The sequence below is a fragment of the Leopardus geoffroyi genome, chromosome D2 (genome assembly GCF_018350155.1).
Source record: "Leopardus geoffroyi isolate Oge1 chromosome D2, O.geoffroyi_Oge1_pat1.0, whole genome shotgun sequence".
Lineage (NCBI taxonomy): Eukaryota > Metazoa > Chordata > Mammalia > Carnivora > Felidae > Leopardus > Leopardus geoffroyi.
The window spans coordinates 21,516,355-21,538,929 of NC_059334.1; the positions used below are offsets into that span (position 1 = coordinate 21,516,355).

Genomic DNA, 22,575 nt, shown 5'->3' on the forward strand with positions numbered 1-22,575 from the left:
AGAGAATTTAAAGAGCAGAAAGGCAAAGGAGACATTTATATACAAGGGAAACCCCATAAGGCTATCAACTGATTTTTCAGGAGAAACTGTAAGCCAGAAGGGAGCAGCAGGATATATTCAAAGTGCTGAAAGGAAAGTACCTAAAACTAAGAATTCTGTACCCAGCAAGATTATCATTCCCAATAGAAGGAGATATAAAGAGTTTCCCAGACAAAGATTGGAGTTCATTACCACTAAATCATCATTACAAGAAATATTAAAGGAAATTCTTTAAGTGGAAAGAAAAAGGCCATCACTAGAGGAAAACTATAAAAGGAAAAAAAATTTATGAGTAGAAGCAAGCATACAGTAAAGGTAGTAGATTAGTCATTTACAAAGCCAGTATGGAGGTTAAAACATAAAAGTAGTAAAACAATAATATCTACAAAAAATAGTTCAAGAATACAAAAAATAAAGATATGTAAAATATTATATCATATACATAAAAGGCAGAGGGAAGAGTAAAAATTTAGTGCTTTTAAAAAGCATTCAAACTTATGCAACCATCAAATTAATATATATGCTGTACACATAAGATGTTGTATAAAAACCCAGTGGTAACCACAAATCAAAAACCTATAATAGATACACAAAAGAAATAAGGAATCCAAACATAACAGTAAAAGAAGCCAACAAACCACAAGGGGAGAGAGCAAAGAAGAACTGGAAAATAATGAACAAGATGGCAATAAGTATATATACCTACCAATAATTACTTTAAATGTGAATGGACTAAATGCTCCAATCAAAACACATAGGGTGACTGTATAGATAAAAATAAATAAATAAATAAATAAATAAATAAATAAATAAAACAAGATCCATCTATATGCTTCCTACAAGAGACTCACTTGAGACCTAAAGACACATGAAGACTGAAAGTGAAAGGTTGGAAAAAATATATCATGCAAATGAAGCAAAAACAAATGTCAAGTAGCAATACTTCTATTAGACAAAATAAGTGTTAAAACAAAGACTATAGCAAGAGACAAAGAAGGGCGCTGCATAATGATAAAATGATTAATCAAACAAGAGGATATAAATATATATGCACCCAATATAGAAGCACCTAAATACATAAAGCAAATATTAACAGACAGAAAGGAAGAAATAGATAGGAATACAATGATAATAGGGAACTTTAACATTCCACTTACATCAGCGGATAAAACAAGTAAACAGTGACTTTGAACAACATATTACACCAGATGAACCTAACAGATATATGCAAAACATTCCACCAAAAAGTAGGAGAATACACATTGCTTTCAAGTGCACATGGAATATTCTCCAGGATAGATAACATGTTAGGCCACAAACCAAAAAGTCTCAGTAAATTTAAGAAGACTGAAATCATATCATGCATCATTCCATTCATAATGGTATACAATTGGAAATCCATTTCAAGAAAAAATGTGGAAAAACCACAATACATGGAGGCTAAACAACATGCTACTAAACAACTAATGGATCAAACAAGAAATCAAATAGGAAATCAAAATCTATATGAAGAAAAATAAAAATGAAAACAATAGTTCAAAATCTTTGGAACACAGCAAAAGCAGTTCTAAGAGGGAAAACTATAGGAATATAACCTACCTCAAAAAAAAAACAAAAAAAAATCTCAAAAAAATGAACTAACCTTATACCTAAAAGAACTAGAAAAATGAAAACAAAGCTAAAAGCAGGTAGAAGGAAATAATAAAGATTACTGCTGAAATAAATGAAATAGTGGCAAAAAAATAGAAAAGATCAATTATACCAAGAACTGGTTTTTGAAAAGATAAACAAAATTGATAAACTATTAGCCAGACCCATTGAGAGAAGGAGCAATAGGACTCAAATACATAAAATCAGAAATGAAGCAAAAATAACAACTGATGCTGCAGCAATACAAAGGATTATAAACGTACTTTGGTATTTGGAAATCTATCAGTGTGATACATCACATTAACAAGATAAAGAATAAAAACCATATGATCACCTTAATAGATACAGAAAAAGCATTTGACAAAATACAATATCCATTCATGATAAAAACTCCACAAAGTGAGTTTAGAAGAAAATACTTCAATACAATAAAGGCCCTATTTTTAGAAATCACAGCTAACATCATACTCAGTGGTGAAAAACTGAAAGCTTTGCCTCTAAGATTAGGAAAAAGACAAGAATGTCCATGGTTACCTATCAGTTTTATTCAACAACATACTTAAAATTCTAGCCACAGCAATTAGACAAGGAAAAGAAATAAAAAGCATCTAAATCAGTAAGGAAAATTATCACTATTTACAGATGACATAATACTGCATATATAGAGAATACTCCACCAAAAACTTTTAGAACTGATAAATTAATTCAGCAAAATTGTAGGATACAAGATTAATATACAGATATCTGTTGCATTTCCATACACTGATAACAAAGTAGCAAAAAGGAAAATAAAGAAAATTCCATCACAACTGCACAATAAAGAATAAAGTACCTAGAAATAAATCGAACAAAGGAAGTGAAAAATCTATACCCAGAAAACTTATAAGACACTGATGAGAGAATCTGAAGATGGCACAAACAAATGAAAAGATATACCAAGCTCATGGATTGGAAGAAATAATATCATTAAAATGCCCATACTACCCAAAGCAATCTACAGATTCATTGCAATCCCTATCAAAATTCCAATGGCATTTTTCACAGAACTGTAAAAAAATTATCCTAAAATTTGTATGTAACCATAAAAGACATCAAATAATGAATGCAATCTTGAGAAAGAACATGGCTGGAGGTATCACAATACAAAATATCAAGGTATACTACAATGTTATAGTAATCAAAATGGTATGGTACTAGCACAAAAATAGACACATAGATCAAAGAAACAGGATAGAGAGCAAAACAAAACAAAATAAAACAAAAAAACAAAACAAAAAAAACACACACCTATATTGTCAATTATTTTAAAACAAAGGATTAAATATATAATGAGGGGAAAGACAGTCTTTTCAATAAATGGTATTGGAAAAAATTGGGCAGCTACATGCAAAAGAATGAAAATTGCTTTCATATACCATACACAAAAATAAACTGAAAATGGATTAAAAGTTCTTTGTGAGACCTGAAACCATACAATACCTACAGAAAATCTGAATAGATTACTAGTAATGAAATTAAATCAGTAATCAAAAAACTTACAAAAAGCAACAGTAATTTATTAGACATCAGCCTTAGCAACATATTATGGATATGTCTTCTCATGATAGGGAAAAACACAAAAATAAACTATTGTGACTATACCAAAATAAAAAGATTTTGCACAGCAAATAAAACAATCAACAGAACAAAAAGGCAACCTAGTGAATGGGGAGAAGATATTTGCAAATTATATATCTAATATATATATCCAAAATATATAACAAACTTACACAACTCAACACCAAAAAACCAAATAATCCAATTAAAAATAAATAAAGGATCTTAATAGACATTTTTCTGAAGACATACAGATGACCAACAGACACATGAAAAGATGATTGACATCACTAATCATCAGAGAAATGCAAATCAAAACCACAATTAGTATGGCTAGTGTCACAAGAAATAAGTGTTGACAATGATACAGATAAAGAGAAGCCCTCCTGCACTGCAATGAAAGCAAAAATAAACAAGTAGATTATATCTAACTGAAACACTTCTGCAGAGCAGAGGAAACCAACAAAGCCAGCATTACCTTGATATCAAAGCCAGAAAAAGACACTACAAAAAGAGAAAACTATATGCCAGTATCTCTGGTGAACATAAAAAGGCAACTTACTGAATGGGAGAAAATATTTGCAAATAAAATCTGATAAGGGGTTAATATCTAAAATATATAAAGAACTTATAAAACTCAATTGCAAAAAAAAAAAATCTAATTGAAAAATGAGCAGAAGATCTGAATAGACTTTTTTTTTCCAGATAAGACATACTGATGGCTAATAGACATATGAAAACATGGTGAACATCACTAATCATCAGGGAAATGCAAATCAAAACCACAATAAGATATCACCTCACCCCATTAGAATACCTGTTATCAAAAAGACAAGAACTAACGTTTGGTGAGGATGTGGAGAAAAGGGAACCATCATGCACTGTTGGTGAGAATGTGAATTCACTATGGAAATGATAAGCAGGTTCCTCAAAAAATTAAAGACAGAAATACCATATGATCCAGAAATTCCACTTCCGGGTATTCGCTCAAAGATAATGAAAACACAATTCAAAAAGATATGTGCACCTCCTATATTCATTGCAGGATTAATTTATAGCTGAAGTGTGAAAACAATCTAAGTTTCTATCAATAAATGAAAGGATAAAGGAGATATGGTTATGTGTATAGACCAAATATGGAATACTACTCAGACATAAAAAAGAATAAAATCTTGAGAATTAAGAATACACTTATCTATCTCTCTATCTATCTATCATCTATTTAATATTAATCTATTTATGTTGTCAAATTGGCTTCCATACAACACCCAGTGCTCATCCCAACAAGTGCCGTCCTCAATGCTCATCACCCACTTTCCCCTTTCCCCCACCCCGCATCAACCCTCAGTTTGTTCTCTGTATTTGCCTCCCTCCCTCTCTGTAACTTTTTATTCCCCCTTCCATTCTCCCATGGTTTTCTGTTAAGTTTCTCAAGATCCACATATGAATGAAAACATATGAAAAAAAAAAAAAAAAAGAAAAGAAAACATATGATACATCTGTCTTTCTCTCAGTAATTTATTTCACTTAGCACAAGTGAACCCTCCAGTCCCATCCACGTTGCTGCAAATGACAGGATTTCATTCTTTCTCATTGCCAAGTAGTATTCCATTGTATATATAAACCACTTCTTCTTTACCCATTCACTGCTAGGAATTTACCCAAGGGATATAGGAGTGATGATGCATAGGGGCACATGTACCCTAATGTTTACAGCAGCATTCTCAACAATAGTAAAATTATCGAAAGAGCCTACATATCCATCAAGAATACACTTATCTTGATGAGTTCTGAGTAATACATGAAATTGTTGAATCACTGTTTTGTACAACTGAAACTAATACTAAACTGTCTGTTGACTACACTGGAATTAAAACAAAAATGAATGAATGAATGAAAATGAAATTGCAACAACATAGATGGCCCTTGAAAGTATTATTCTAAGTGAAATAAGTCAGATAAATACCATATGATCTCACTTACATGTGAAATCTACAAAGAAAACAAAACTAATTGATAGGGAGAACAGAGTGGTGGTTGCCACTCTGTTGGGGGATTTAGGGGTGAGCAAAATGGCTGAAGGGGATCAGAAGGTACAGACTCCCAGTTGTGAAATTAATGGGTTATGGAGATGCAGGGTGCAGCATAGTGACTATAGCCAACTGTACTGTAGTGCATATTTGAAGGTTGCTGGGAGATGTATCCTGAAAATTGTCATCACAAGAAAAAATTTTTTGTAACTTTTTATGGTAACAGACTACATCGCTTGTGATGAACATTTTTTAGGGTGTACAAGTGCCAAATAATTACATTGTACATCTGAAACTACTATAATGCTGTATGTCCATTATAGTTCAATTAAAAAAAAGAAGAAAAACTAAACTCAGTAAAACATGGCACAGTACTGGCCCCATAGGAGCTTTTAATCATAAATCTACCACTGGCTTATTCTGTGTCCCTGGGCAAACCATACAACTATGCTGGGCTTTAGGCCCCTTGTTTTTCTTGATGCCACTACCTTAACCACTTCAATTTCTAAAATTCAATGAATATTAGAGATCAATAACTATTCCACTAAAAATCATAAAATCACATGTCAGATGAAGTACACTACCTATCTATGCCTTAAAGGTGGCAGGTCACACTGGAAAGTATTAGTTATTTCCTCAAATATGAATTTTTTTTAGAAAACCAAAAAAATCATCTACCTGTTTTAAAATCTGATTTTTATAGCCCTAAGAAAGCCAATAATATCTTAAAAAATCAAAATATACCAACACTAGCAAGGCCAGACTATAGGATATTAAGTTGATGTGTATTTCTATCTCCCTGGAAAGTGGAGATTACAAATTTCATTCTTCTACCGCAGCTCCACACTCCATTCTAGTACCAGATCCAGAGCTGGGTACATAGTTGCTTCTAAATAAACACTGTTAAAAGAAAGAATTACTCCTTAGAGAAAATATTCAAAAAGTCATAGCTTTAAGGCAAAATTTCAGTCTTAGAATGAGCAGAAATATTTTTTAAAGCTATTAGGGGTCAGGGGAATATATATATATATATATATATATATATATATATATATAGCTGTCAGGTTTATATCCTGCTGAGTAAGAGCATGTGGGAAAACAAATAAACAAATAAACCCTTCCCATCATTTCATCAGAAAATGGAAATTTTAGACCAATCTCTAAATAAAAGACCAATCTCTAAATAAAAGCATCCAGCTTTATGGAAAAACTCACTGCATTGTTCTTGTTTTTTTTTTTTTTCTTTCTTTTTTTTTTCTATGAAGCAGTAAAAACTACAGCACACCTGAGAGTCACTGCAGTAGACGCAGCCTGTTCTAGTTTTCCATGAGAGAGCAAAAAACTAGTAGTATGAAGAGAATTAAATGAAAGAATGAGCAACAAGGAGAAGAATCATGAGAGTATAGCAGAAGAAAGAGCAGGAGCCAATGGGACAAAACTCTAGTGGAGTGTGGCAGATGGGGAAGGCCAATAGACAAATGTCAAACACAGGTCGATCAGCTATGGTAGGGGTTACCACAACTCCTCTGCTCAGCTCAACACCTCTGTAGTTTTTTTAATTCTCAGATGAGGAAGAATATAGGCAATTGTTGGCATAGCTTCTGCCTTTTCTGCCAGCATCTAAGGATTCTCCTGAGAGTGAGGACCTTAGATCTGATTCTCCCAAAAACAAAAAGCCAGGCTGGATAGTTGCCTCTGAATGGCAGGACAGATTAAACCAGCCTGGAAACTGTTCTGAGTTTCTTTGCTGTGTCGTTCATGCAACTGCAACTAAGAACATGTTGGCTACAGGATGTCCTCATTGGCAACTGACAAGAAATTGTCTGAAATTAAATGATAATAGGACACTGTGCCAGCTGAGGAAGAAACCTTGGTAAGGAAGCAAGGTCACTTTATCTCAACTCAGAAAACCATACCAAAAAATTTCCAAATGACATCCTTAAGTAGTCCAGCACACAGGAAAATCAAATTGGATACCATGTTTCAGAGACGAGTATTATGCAGTCCAGCATCCATTTATACACCTTCTGATGACAGCACTCCAAGATCTAAAGTGGGAAATATAGTCTACATCTAGCCAATCAGTTAATTCCATACCTCAAGGTCATAGTGACTGGTTCAGCCAGAAGCTCCATGCCCCAACCTACATAAATGAAACTGAAGTTAGGACTTTCTACCCTTTTACTCTGTGAATGGCCCAAGATTCATGTACCCTCATTATTCAAATACTAATCTGGGTGCTGCTATGAGGGATTTTGCAGATTTAATTAAATCTTAACTCAGTTGACCAAAGATATAGAGATTATCACCCAATCAGGTGAGCCCTTTAAGGCAGGTAGTTTCTTCCAGCTGGCGGCAAAAGACAACATCAGAGAAATTTGAAGCACAGAAGGATTTGGTGTGCTGTTGCTGTTGGTGGCTCAGTGATGAAGGCAGTCATGTGAGAAGGAATGCAGGTAACCTCTAAAATCTGAAAGCTGCCCTCAGCTGATGATTAGCATGGAAGCAGGGACCATAATCCTACAACCCTGAAAAAGTAAATTCAAGCAACAACCTGAATGAACTTGGACATGGAAACTTCTTAAGAATCTCCAGATAAGAACCTATTGTAGCCAATACTTCATTTCAGTTTTATGAGAACTTGAGCAGAGAATCCAAGTGAATCCACCCAGATTTATGACCTACATAACTATGAGCTAATAAATAGGCCTTCAAAACCAGTAAGCTTTTGTTAATTTGATACACAGTAATAAAAAACTAATATACACTGGAATTGCTAGCTGTAAGAATAATGTCCCTAGAGAGAGGTCAATCTAAAAATAAAGCCAGTATAGGAAAGCAGAGATAAGAGATGGAAAGAGATACCATCTACATGACAAGTTTTTAATCCCTGGATCTAGCCATGCATGGAGCCTATCCTGATCCTAAAAGTTCCCACTGTGTAAGTCAATAAAATTCTGTTAACATTAAAGCCATGTTGAATTGACTTTAAGCCACAAGGAAAAAAAATCCCAGATACTTGAAAAAAAGATAAAAAAGAGGAAAATATTCAATTAACTCTGAACTATGGCCAACCCCTATAGTCTAGATTTGCATTTTAATAGAAAAATACAGCTGATTATTATTCCTTCAGAAATAATACCATTCAGCTAACTGAAGAGTATCAAAAGCCTAAAGCAGCCTCTTATTATATTATTTTCTCAAAATTAAAACAATTTTGAGGGAGAAACATTTCAAATGAAACAGTAAGTACCACCTTGAGATCTGATACAACTTGAGGCCAAAATATCTATATACTAACCTTTGGATGGTAATAAAAAGACAATTAAGTTATTTGCATGGAGACACACGTATAGACACATGCATATAGGCTCAGAAAGGAGCACTACAAATGTGAAAATTGGTCTACTTTTAATAAAATTAAAGTATTAAAGGATTCTTCATAGACTGTAAAAAGGCAGGTATCTTTAATGTTGAGGCTAATGTCGAGTTATTTTGACTAGCATAACTCAACAAACAAAGAGTAACAACAGTACTGATGTAAAAGAATTGTGAATTTTTCATACTGGTTTCTGGTAGATAAATGATCTCTTTCACGGCAAGTTATGTAAAATAGATGTCCACTTTGTGAAATAAGAACTTATTATTGATGTTAGGTCATTATGGAACATTTGCTGCATGTGAACAATTTATTACACTTGTTTTTTATAACACAGACCCTTCTTGAAAATTCCAATGGCACTCCTAAAGATATTGTTTCTTTATGGTAGAACCTCAGTCAGGCCGTAGCACAAGACAAGACTGAATCCAATTGCACTTTGGGCATTTTTTTCTTCCTCTAGTTTTTTGCCAGTCACTGAGAGTGATGATACCACAAACAAATCTAGAAATGTCCCAGCTATTTTTGATAAGGTCAAAACTAAACTTCAAAGCAGCCATAGGTATAGAACACATCTCTAGGATGCCCTGTACAGTCAATTAACACCTAAAATATTCCAACTCTATTCTGTAAACTCAGTGGACTCCTGATGGAATCTTCAGAATAGTACTGCACTTCAGAATATTTATTGCATTAAAAAGATTCTATTACACTCTTTTTGTAAGGACTCATAAAAGGAGTCCAATATGGTATCAAAGAACTTGTGATTGTTGGTTTCTTTCAGATATACTAGGTTTTACTGGTTACCAGGTAAAATGGCATAGCCAGTGTGACTATTCTTTCAATTAGAAAAGTTGACATAATGTGACTAGAATTTTCTCTACTTTCAGAGGGCATTTCCTTTTCCTACTCTCCACTTCACAGAGTTAGAAAGAGCTAAATAGGGTACAAAGGTTATATTAACATTACCATTTTGACATTTACTATTAGTTATCAATTTCTTTTCTCCTATAAATACATCCCATGATCTGGATATACATGCTTCATTGATTTTCATTTGGGTTAGTTTCTTCCTTTCCATAAGAGGCCCCTTTTATATTCAGTTACTTCAATGTCAGAATGATAGCCATGCTAATATCTGTCCCCATAATTCCTCAGCCCCTTCAAACATAATGTCAACTCCATTTAGCCATGGCTGGCATCTCAGCAGGTTGCCTTAAACTTCCAGGATCTCAAACTGTCTAAGAACATTCTCCATACCTTCCATCTTTTCTACTTTACCCTGTACGTAAACTTATTCTAGTCTTTTAATTATATTAAGGTTATAGGTTCTTCTGTGCTTTAACAGTCAGTCATTTCACTTGGACTCCTTACTTGGTAGGAATTATATGTCTCCAAAGTTTGATTCTGGGGACACAAAAAAGGCTAGAAATATTTCCCTCAATTACCCTTTAAGACTTACTTACCTTGAAATTCTCAGAATAAAGTTGTAGGGCTTATTGTGGACAAAAGACTAAGGTGGCATGTATTTGTTTTCTAATTCCAATGTTGAATAGCTGCTTCTTTGTGCTTAACATATATCTTTTTGGTAAACATTAACCAATGGCAAGATATTTTTCTTCAGATTTATAAACTGGTTCCTTAGGCCTAGAGAGGTTAACTCTACATTGGCCCATGACAGTGTAAGATAGTTTTATAGCCAACAAGCCTCAGAGGGAAAGGAAATAAGGAATCCACGTAAGAGCAATTAAAGTCAATTTTTTCTTTCAGTGTCCATTGGCTTGTAGTTGACCTTACCTCTAGGACCTTGGAATTTGAGGCAAAAAGTGAAATAGAAACAAACTCTTATTCACTCAGCAGAAACTTGCTTTATCCACAAGTTAAGTGCAGAATACCTTCAAAGCATTTATCAGATAAGAAAATAAAGCACTTTTTCCTGAGCACGGAAGTCATGGACATTTTTTGAAGTGACCATTTCCTTCTGTAAGATGATAACAGAAGAACTGGGTTAGGCAAGTATAACGGCAGAAAGTCCAAATTGACTAGAATTTCAGTATGTTCCTTAGGCTCAGCTAAATTGACCTCAATTCTTCACCTTTGATCATGTAGCATCTCTTATTCTTGTACAAAATTTATAAGTAATTAAATTAAGTGATTATGGCATTTTTATAACACTTTTTATTGTTTTCTCCCCAGAGGACTTCCAGGGACGATTGGAGAGTAGAAGGACCCTAAGTTCACCTCACCCTACAGATACTAGACACTTACATTATCAGTGTAAATAGCCCAGGAAATGATCCCAAACTGGCAAACAAACTTCACAACTAAATGTAGTAAAAAGGTCACATGGAAGGGGGTAAGAAGGGCACAAACATAGTGGGGTGTTAAACAAGCTGTGGCTACCTATAGAAGGGAGCCACAGATATGGAGGGAGAAGAGAAACAGATGCTCACACCAGGGAGCCTGCATGGGGAAAACAAATACCTATAACATTTAACTTTGAAAACCAGAGGGGCCAAATTTTGTGAGTTCTTACAACTAGCAGGGCTTAAAGCCTGGAACTTTAAAAATCAGCAGGCTCAGCTTTGAGAGAGCCAAGAGGGCAACAGAAAACTGAGCCTACCCTTAAAGAGATGGCACAACAAATAGCCCATGGAAATATATAGGATAGAAGCAGCAGTTTGAAAAATGCCCAGGGCATACGGGAGGGAGAGATATTTACTAACTGCAGGTTCCAGAGTACAGAATTTGCTAGAAGACTCCTCTAGGAACAAAGAAGCTAGCAGGTACCATTTCCCTCCCCTGGTCCCAGGATAAACACATGGCCATCTGTGGGAACCAGGGCAGTGCTGCCAACATTTGCTACCTAACTTGCTTACACTATGCCCTTCCCCCTCCAGTCTGGCCTGCCTCAGTCCTGGGACTGTGAATCCTCTTTCCTAGAACACTGGTGCAAACCTTACCAACAACATGTCTCCAGACAGCATGCTTTGCAAGGCTTTGACTGAGCTGTAGTGTTGGCAGGTCACCTCCTATAAGGGTACACACACTTTGTTAAAACTGAGTGCCCTGTCCATGTGCACTTTGTGGATCAGGCTTTAGCTGGCACTGGTCCTGGCAGCAATGGCATGTCCCCTGTGGAAGAGGGCCATCATGTAAAATTTATGGGCACTGCACTGACCCAACCCTTGCACATTTTGCAGTGGCCCCAGCTGGCCCAGTCTCAACAATGGCTGCATCGCTTCTGGAAAAGGGCAAATACTCTCTTGTTAAAAATGCACACCCCACCCACTATTTTCAAGAGCAGGAGACAGATAACTTTCCTAACACAGAGAAAAAGCCACAGGAAGTTAGACAGAATAAGGAGACAGAGGAATATGTCCCAAATGAAAGAACAGGACCAAACCACAGTAAGAGACTGAAGCTAAATGGAGGTAAGTAATATGCCTGCTAGAGAATTTAAAGTAATGGTCATAAAGATACTCACTGGACTTATGAAGAGTGGAGTACCTCAGTGAGATCCTTAACAAAGAGATAGAAAATAAAAAAGAACTGATCAGAGATGAACTCAATAAATTAAAAATACAATAGGTGGAATAAATAGCAGGCTAGAAGAAGCAGAAGAATGAATTAGTGATCTGGAGGACAGAGAAATGGAAAGTAATCAAGCTGAGGAGATGAGAGAAAAAGAATTATATAAAATGAGAATAGATTTAGGGAACTCAGCAATTCCATCAAGTGCAATAACATTCACATCATGGGGATCTCAGAAGAAAAAGAGAGAGAAAAGGGAGTGGAAAATTTGTTTGAAGAAATAATAGCCGAAAATCTCCCTAACCTGGAGAAAGAAACCGATATCCAGATCCAGATATGCACAGACAGCCCCCAACAAAATCAACCCAAGGAGGTCCACATCAAGACACATAGTAATTAAGATGGTAAAGAGTAGTGATAAACAGAGAATTTTAAAAGTAGCAAGACAAAAGAAGACAGTTACATACAAGGGAAACCCCAAAAGGCTATCAGCAGATTTTTCAGCAAAAACTTCACAGGCCAGAAGAGAGTGGCATGGTATATTCAAAGTGCTGAATGGTAAAAATCTTCAGTCAAGAATATTCTATCCAGCAAGGCTATCATTCTGAATAGAAGGAGAGATAAAGAGTTTCTCAGAAAAACAAAAGCTAAAGGAGTTTATGATCACTAAACCAGCCCTACAAGAAATGTGAAAGGGGACTCTGTGTATGGAAAGAGCATAAGTAAGTGTAAGAAAAGTAGGAGGTACAAAAGCAATAAAAATAAGTATATCCATAAATGTTAGTCAAGGGACTCACAAAATAAAAGGATGTGAAGTATGACACCATATACCTAAAACATGGGAGGAGAGAAGTAAAGAATGGGTTCAAACTTAAGTGACCATCAACTTAATATAGACTGCTATATGCAGATGTCACATACAAACCTAACGGTAACCACAAATCAAATATAGTAATAGTTATGCAAAAAACAAGGGAAAGGAATCCAAGCATATCACTGAAGAAAGCCAATTTATGGTGAAAGAAGAATGAAAGGAAAGAAAGGACCAGAGAAGATCTAATATATGCTCCCCAAACTAGGCCTTCAAGCATTGGGAAAATGAATAAAAATGGGGGTTGGAGGGGGAGAGAATCAATAAATGTTAAAACTGAAAGGGCTCTTAAGTTAACCCAATCCAAAACTTATTGCCAGAGTGCCTGGGTGGCTCAGTCGATTAAGTGTCTGACTTTGGCTCAGGTCATGATCTCACAGTTCATGAGTTTGAGCCCCACGTCAGGCTCTGTGCTGACAGCTCAGAGCCTGGAGCCTGCTTTGGATTCTGTGTCTCCCTCTCTCTCTACCCCTCCCCTACTCACACTCTACCTCTCTCTCCTTCAATAAACATTTTTTAAAAATTAAAAAAAACTACTTCCTGCCTCAATTTTCCAAATGAAAAACTAAAATAAGTTGATGTGATGCTTTATTATCTGTGGTCTATAATAGAAAAAGTCGTTTGAAGACACAATATGGCATGCTTTCTCAGGGAAGGGGAGATCCATTAGTTTTCTTTACGCATCTGCTATTTTTCTAATTGGAACTGAAGCCAGCCAGGAAGAGGATTTAGTAATATGTAGAGAAGGAAAACAATATTTGTTCTCATTTTATCCTTCAATTTTTTGATCTACTGAGTGCTTGTCAATTATATGGACATGGAGGAATAATTAAAACCAAGGATTAAGATGGATGAGACATGGGTAGTGGATAGATCTCAAGTCTAGAATACTTTCCAAGCAGGATCCAGAAGACTCCAAAAAATAAAACCTCTTGATGTCTTACAGATGAAGAATCTGACAGTCCAGGTCAATGGCAACAGGGAGACTTACTCAGTTTTTCAGCTATAAACTCCTATCACATAGTCTCAGAGACACTAAAACTCATAGGATGAAGATACAAGTCTTATCAAGAGACCCAAGGTCAAAGACTAGTAGCTTGAGACTCACTTAACAAAAATGAGACTAGCTACAATCAAATCTATATTCATGCCAACTGGAAATAATAAGTGAGTGAGTTTTCCAGTTCACTGGGAAAGTAGGGGAATACACCCAGAGACAGACGCTTATATGTAGATTTATCACACCATGTATCACTGAGTAAAGGACACCTTGGGTCAAGTACCAGTTCTGGAACCAAAATATAGCTGAGCCCCATCTATCTGTGACAGAGAAAGTATAATTAAAAAGTTCAAAAAGTAGAAGTAAATTGCCAGATGAAATTTGGGGAAAATATAAATAAAGCACATACGTAGCATCTTAAAATTTTTATCATATATATATATATATATATATATATATATAATAACCAGTTAAATGTATTCCCACTCTATAGGATGTCTCCTTCAATATATATTATATATAAAACTTTAGGGTCTATGGAAATGTCTGGAAAATATTTGTGGACCATCTTCCCATGAAACTCAAGAAACTCTTTTGACTTTAGATTTGCAATTGGGATGAAGAAGGAAGACAGATACGGAACTGGTGGGTTCTTTTTACAAAACTAGATAGCTGTATGTGTGTGGTACAGAAGGGGGCAGTGGTAAATAAATACAAGAAAGAAACAAAGAGCAATGAAGAGAGCTCACATAACAAAAATTCCACCTTGTATTTCTATTTACAGATGGAAGGAACACTTGTAAAAAAAGTCACTTGTTCAGAGACCAAACCACAACTCATTAAAAAAAAATTATTCTCAGTAACAACTGATCATAATAGTCAAAAACTAGAGGAAAAAAACATACAATGGGTTACAGCAAGGAGAATGAAAACTTAAACTACATACCTAAATATGTATGAATCTCAGAAGCACAATACTGAGTAAATGAAACCAGACACAAAAAAAGTACATACAGTGCATTTGTGAAAAGCTCAATAATAGACAAAACAAATTTATTTCAGTCTGAAGAATAGTTATCCTAATTGGAAAGTAGTGACTGGAAGGAATTACTAAGGGGTGTCTGGGATGCTAATAATAGTGTTTCTTAATCTAGGTGCTAGTTACACACTTTATGAGAATTTATCCAGCTGTACATTTGGGATATACACACTATTCTATATATATTTTCCATTTCAATTAAAAATACTAGAGGTGCCTGGGTGGCTCAGTCAGTTAAGCGTCTGACTTTGGCTCAGGTCATGACGTCACGGCTCGTGGGTTTGAGCCTTGCGTTGGGCTCTGTGTTGACAGCTCAGAGCCTGGAGCCTGCTTCAGATTCTGTGTCTCCCTCTCAATCTTCCCCTCCCTCACTTGTGCTCTCTCACTCTCTCTCAAAAATAAACATTAAAAAATTTTTAAAAAATACTAAAGCAGCATTTCCCACCTGTGTTCCACAGGACTCTGTTGCCTAAAGAAATGTTATGTTATGGACTTCTTCCATAAAATAATTTGGTTTTCCATACATTTGGGAAATGCTGGGGAAAACCCAGTTAAATATATTTCCACTCTGTAGGATGTCTCCTTCAATGATATTAACTCTCCCTGCATGGGCTTGGATCCACTCATACTGTCTCTATTCAAGTTTTTCTAAGGTTTCCTCTGGCCCCCAAATTTCAGTCACAACAGAAACTGCATGAAAGGATGTGGATCTGTACATACCCCACATAGTTTGCCCCCTGACTGGAACAAAACCACTTTGAACACACACTGAATCTTATCAACCAGGGCAGATCAGCAGCACCACCTTATCATGGAAGAGCACACATTTAAAATAGGGTGTTGCCTCCTCTTTTGAAATCATGACTCCATTCAATGCTCTTGCACCCGTCTAATCCCAGAGCAGTGAATTGGCACATTTCATGAAATTTGCCAATACAATACAGCAAACAAATACAGGAAAACAAATTTCAAATAGAGCTTTTTACAGCTGTGATTTTGGAATGCCCAAGTAACCTCAGCATTCTCATGGATTTCCAGCTCATAAATCTGAGTTTCTCGCAAATACTTGAAACCTATCACAAGTTGACTCTTACAATCACTTCATTTTTCTACTCACTTATGTCAAAACAAATCAATGCTTCTTTATAGCTAGCATTTTACTTGTTCACAATGCATTCATTGATTCAGGCTCTTGCCTCTTTTTTCTTAAACTCTTTGTCACTCTTGTTACCATGAGTGAGATTGTGGAATGTGAAGGCTGTCTCTATGCACAAATAAATAACAAGCAGTGTTCTATGTTGTTAATTTTAGGTCATTTTCCACAACTTTAGTTATTTATCTAACTTAATTTAATCAATCATCTAGTTTACCTTTGTCTATTCATTTCTGCCAAATTCTAAAGTAAAAAAAAAGAAAAAGAAAATCCCCTAAATTTAGCTAATTACCTTTTTCTTGGAGGGGGAGAAAAGATCAATCTTCAAATGACTTATAAACAGTATGCCTCAAGTCCGTCATCTCTTCCTGGCATCTGAGCATCCAGTCTTTTCATTCCTTTTGCTGTAGTCCTAACCAGATACACCACCCACTGCTCCTTAATTATAAAATGAGGGCAGGGAAACTAGATGGCATTTCAAACCAAGGCCTTAAGCCAAGGCATTCAGAATAACGGATCCTAATTATGTTATATTGATTTCCAGCAGGAGGATTAAATTATCTATTTCAAAGAAAATTTAGAACAAACATTAACATAGTGATGTCTGGTTTGGTGAGAAACCATTTGGAGTGGAAAACAGGACTTCAATGTTTCAAAGCATACTAAGAAGACCATACTGCAAACACCAAACTATATTATACTCCATGGATAAATAGTAAGCATGATTATATTTGCCATTAGAAATAGAGGGAGAATAAAATTAAGAGAAAATTCTACAAATGGAACTGCCATAGCCATGATTATACAATCCTAATGCAAAGTTGAAAAGAGTGTAATAAAATGACCACTGGAGCTTGGGTGGCTCAGTCGGTTGGAGATCTGACTTCAACTCAGGTCATGATCTCCCAGTCAGTGAGTTCGAGCCCCACATTGGGCAATGTGCTGATGGCTCAGAGCCTGGAGCCTGCTTCACATTCTGTTTCTCTCTCCCTCTCTCTCTCTCTCTCTTTGCTCCTCCCCCGCTTACGCTCCATCTCTCTGTGTCTCTCAAAAATGAATAAACGTTAAAAAAAATTTTTTAATGACTACTGGACTTGGTTTATGTCCAAGATACAGTGAGCAATCTTGCAGATAATATTTTAAATATATTTGCTCCAGAATGAGGAAAAACATTATCCAAAGAGCTACAGGAAAAACAAATTCACTTAAGAGTAAAAACACTTAAAGTTTTAATCAGAAAGAATTCCTTATACTAGGAAAAAGAATAATACATTTCATGATTAGCTAATTCATGTTCATACAACTAATAATGATGACACCTACCTCATTTAACTCTTGCCGAGTCTCAAAAGTGTCCTTTGACCAAATGGTAGCCCTCTGGTCGATTCTATAAAATACAAAGAAAACGTATTTCCATTGAAAAGAAACTTTTCAACAATGTACAATTTGAAGCTGGCAGCTACAGATCTGGCTGTACCCTTGTTCAAAACCCTCAGTGGTGTCCCACTGACCATGGAATAAAATCCAAACTCCTTATAATAGTGTACAACACATTATTATTATTATATATTATATCAGTGCTTAAATTCTGCCAGCCTGCCTGATCCCACTTCCCAACACTCATATCCTGTTCCTTACACTCCAGGCTCTTTCGGCCTTTCCTTGGTTTCTTGAACACATAGTGCTGGTTCCCATTCAAACCTTCACACTTGTCCCAAACTGTTCTCCCCAAGATCTTCATAAACAGACACTTCTCAGCATGTAAACATCAGTTCAGTTGTGATGTCACCTCCCAATAAGACTTCCTGATGTCCCTGACTAGAAGTAATCACTATCACACTGTCCTTAATTTTCTGCTTAGCACTTATCACTATCTGAAAGTAACCTGTTTGTTTGCATTTCCACATTAAAAGGTAAGCTCCAAGAAGTTAGTGATTTTGTCCATTCTCTACACTGCTGAATCTTGAGTACCTAATACAAATTCAATATTTTTCATTCATTTAAAAAAAGTCTTATGTGATCAGATAGATCTGATACAGTCACTACAGAAAGATACCATTTGTTCACTGAAGACAGCATTTGAAAATTTCATGCTGCCTTTTTATTAACACAAAAAACATAGCAATTTCTGGGTAACATTGTGAAGCTAGGTTTTGCCACTACATAGTTTCTAATAAAATAAGGCAAATCTACTCTGAATCATTTTTTTTAGTTTAAATACAAAAAAGCAAAACTTCACTACTGACTGATGCTAAATTCCAAATCATGATTTGTCAATGTTATAATCCAATAGTATTTGTTACATAACATTCAAGTTTTTCTACAACAATTTGCATGATATTATATAATAAGCATATTAAATTATAGTTAATATCTTTATAAAAAGTCCTGCTCTCTTAATAAAATATTTAGTCACCATTAAGTCATTTATAAAAAGCTTTATTTGGGGACATAATTATTTATAGTTATTATTCTACTTCAATTTGAGTCCTGAAGAAAGCATACATGACCTTTGAATGGTCAATAAGATTAATGATTTCTTTAAGTCATGATGCACATTTAAAAATGCCACAAGCATAATTTCTTCAAAATATTAAGATTACAAAATTTATTCAGTCCAAAGGCATTGTTAACTGTGCAAACAATTTACTTAAAATAAGAAAAGTAAGGATATGAAAAAACAAAATCATATAAGATGTACTGATGTCTACTACACCACAAATGAGCATGTATCTCCTCAGTGTGAAAGAAGGTTAATGGTCCAACAATGAGCTCAGGGAAAGTCCACTCAGTGAGAAAACAAAGTGAGGAAGAACACTGCTGGCACACCCATCCTATCCTCATCAATTTCCTGATATGCAAACACAGTAATTTTAGGGATTCAGAAAATACTCAATTGCTCTATTCCAAATGGGGGAAACCCTCTTGAGGATAGAAATTAACCTGTCCAATCCAGTAACATCTAAAATTTTTAGTGGTTCATAATTTCTTTGTAATTCTTTGTGGTTCTCAAATTGCATTTCTATAGATTTGTAATAGCACCAGAAAAATGGAAGAGTGATATCCTTTAATGAAAAAAAATATTTACTACTTTATATTTTAAACATAAATTTGTCTAGGAATTTAAAACAAAGATAGCATATGTTAATGGAAAAAGCAGAAATAGACTTTGTTAAAAATATGTATTACTAAGATACAGAGTACAGACTACTTGTACTACACTCACATGATCTTCCAGGAAAACTACTTAAAATCTCCAAATAAACCTCAAGATCAATTTTGAAAACTGTGGTCTAAGCATCAAGGGGCCTTTAATTCAATAGCCATCTGAATGTTTCTTATGTGCCTGGTATAGTATTGGGGAGGTAAGTGTTAATAAGACTCTAGGCCTTTAGGAGGCTTATGATTTAGTGGAATCTGAAGCAGAGGATAAAGCTAACACCAAGTCTTGAAGCTAATTTCAGTAAGTCAGGGATCAGGCCATAGAGGCTGATATTAGAATGGTAGAAAGGAACTGGGGAGGTAGAAACTAGAGAGATATTTTCAAGGATAAAAACAATCAAGAAGTCTTGGGTATGTATTTAAAGTACGGAATAAAAGAGATAGGATAATCAAAATTATTCCCAAGTTTTGAGACATGTGACTAGAAAGATGACAGGTGGTTTTTATAATGGAGGTAAAGAAATATTTAATTTTGGTGGGAAGATTAAGCAGTTGGAAGAAAGGGAGGCAATTCATGAGTTTAGATTTAGATATTTTCAGTCTGAAATAGAGAAGTAATCCCTCAGTAGGGCTCAACCTAGAATTGGAACTCTACAGTGTGTTCAGCAGAGGTGTGGTGGTGATGGTAACAGTGATGTGTTGTCACAAGTTCTGCCTTGATATTTTCCATGTTGTGTGGCCAGAGCCTAGCATTATGCCTAGCATGGCATACACTCAGTACCTGTCCTTCAGATGGGTGGGTAAAGGAAGAAACAGAAGGAAGCTGATCTAAGAATGAGTTCTTCATCCACCACTTACTAGGTGTGTGTACCCATGGGTAAGATATCAGTCTCTCTAAGCCTCAGTTTCCTCAACTGTAAAGTGAGGATAATGACAGCTACCTCATAGGATAATTCATGATACTACTGCTAGGCGTATTAAAAATAACACATGGATTCTAGAATCATATAGAAAAATACCATAATCGAATTATAAATGATGATAATTAATGGTATATTTTATTAACAATGATCAAAGTCTTGTGAATAAGCAAACTGAAAGGGACAAAACCTGGGACTTCCTTACTCAGGTCCACTGGGTAGGTCTCTGAAACTGGTCAGTTGGTAGACAAATGAAAGAAAGTATAGATCCATCACTAGGAGTAAAGAAGCTTAGTATATCATTCTAAATATTAAAGAGAAAGAAGCTATAAGAAAAAAAGGGTGTCAAGGACCATCTAACAAATTGCCAGCCATTACTATGCCAGGCTGGGAACGCCAGGTACTTTACTTACATTATTTCATTTAATCTTCATAGTGATTATATGAGATTAGCATTACTATATCACTTGGCTTAACAGGAAACAGGGAAGTTAAACAACTTTATACATTCATTAAACTACTATTTATGAACCTCCAACTATGTGCCAGGTACGACTGCAGATTTTTGGAATAAAACAGTAAATCAAAGTCTCTGCCCTCACGGAACTTGTAATTTTCATACAAGGAGAAAGAACCTACAGATATAAACCAGTGAGCTATGGTGCACCAGATTCTAAGTATTATGGAGAAAAAGAAAGCAAGGCAAGGAGAACAGGGCATGCATATGGAATGCCTAAGCTCACACTGCTAGAAAATCTCAGTCATCTGGAGATAATGAGAATGAAAGCAGGGAAACAAAAGGCCAGTGGAATTGAGCAAGATAAACTTCATGGCAGAAGAGGAAACAGAAATGAAAGTTTCTCACTAGAGAAGTTTAGCAATGAAAAGAAAACTGGAACAGTAGCTAGGTGTTTCAAGTTCCCCTTTTTTTAAAGGTATTTGAAGATATTGCTTGGACCATTTGTAAATCTTCCTGGAAGCTAACCTAAATACAAACACTGGGTCACACTGAAACATTCCCTCCAATTCTCTTGCTTCTCTTCACCCAAAATAATAACAGGAAAGGAATCAAGCAAATCTCTACCCAATGCATGCTTCTGGAGAGGTCAGTGATGAGAAGGCCAGTCAGAGCACTCTGCCCTGCTCTGTGGTCGAAGCAACAGGAAATGCAGATTGGACTCCTCAAAGCATGATTATGGCCCTCAGCACTGATGGGAGTGTCCTGCTTCTGAGCATTACTACCACTACCATCACTGTCATTGTCACCACCACCATGATCACTGTCACCATCACCACCATTGTGACAACAATGTGTCACACCAATGTGTCATTGTCACCACCACCACCATCACCACAATTACTACTGTACTGCCACCACCATTGGCATCATTGCCATAGTCCCTGTCATCACTGCCACATCCATCATCACCACCACCAAGGTCACCACCACTGCTGCCACCATCATTGTAGCCACCACTGCTGCCATCATCACCACCACCACCATCGCCCATGACCACTATTGTATCTGCCACCACCACCGCCATCACTGCCACTGCCACTGTCATTACCACCTCCATCACCAGTGTCATCACCACCATTGTTGTCACTGCCACTACAACCATCACCACTATTGTCATCACCATGACCACCAACACTGACACTATCATCATTGCCACCATTATATATTTTGAATTAAAAGCACTTCTAACAGAGAAATATAAAACCTAATTATGTGCTGATATTAGAAGTGCTTCTTCCTGGATGGAACTGCATCCAGTTTTGGTCACTGCAAAATTATGGATAACCTACTGAAGTGCAAATTTTGAAAATTTTGGTGTTTCCACATTGCTGGGAAATTAAAGCATGTGCTGAGTCAATCTATATGGTCATCCTGCAGTGGTTTTCCCTCAGAATGTGCACTGGAATTCAAAATAGCAAAATAAACAAAGCATTAAGATATTTTTCTTGGCCTAAGGGTAGTGTCAAGCCCCAGATGTGATAATTTGTGAAGAAGCAATATCTTAGCATAGAATTTTTATATCAACCTTTCAATTATCTATAATTAAATTAGCAGATGAAGGTGTTCCCTATCTCAGTGAAAATCTTCTCCCTCTATCCAATGTCTTCCTCATGGAAGACATCTGAGAGTTATTCTGACACTTTCCTTCAAGCCCCATAGCCACTGTATTATGAAGTCCTTCA

The 22,575-nt window shown here is 35.8% G+C and overlaps 1 protein-coding gene across 5 annotated transcripts in view; it reads right to left on the reverse strand.

The window, feature by feature from the left end:
• Positions 1–22,575, reverse strand: part of FAM13C (family with sequence similarity 13 member C) — a 162,111-nt gene that overhangs the window by 67,489 nt on the left and 72,047 nt on the right. For all 5 annotated transcript variants that reach the window (XM_045437460.1, XM_045437461.1, XM_045437458.1 and 2 more), the window contains one exon: positions 17,615–17,678. In XM_045437460.1, the coding sequence (XP_045293416.1) occupies positions 17,615–17,678 (64 nt within the window). The remainder of the gene's footprint in view (positions 1–17,614; positions 17,679–22,575) is intronic.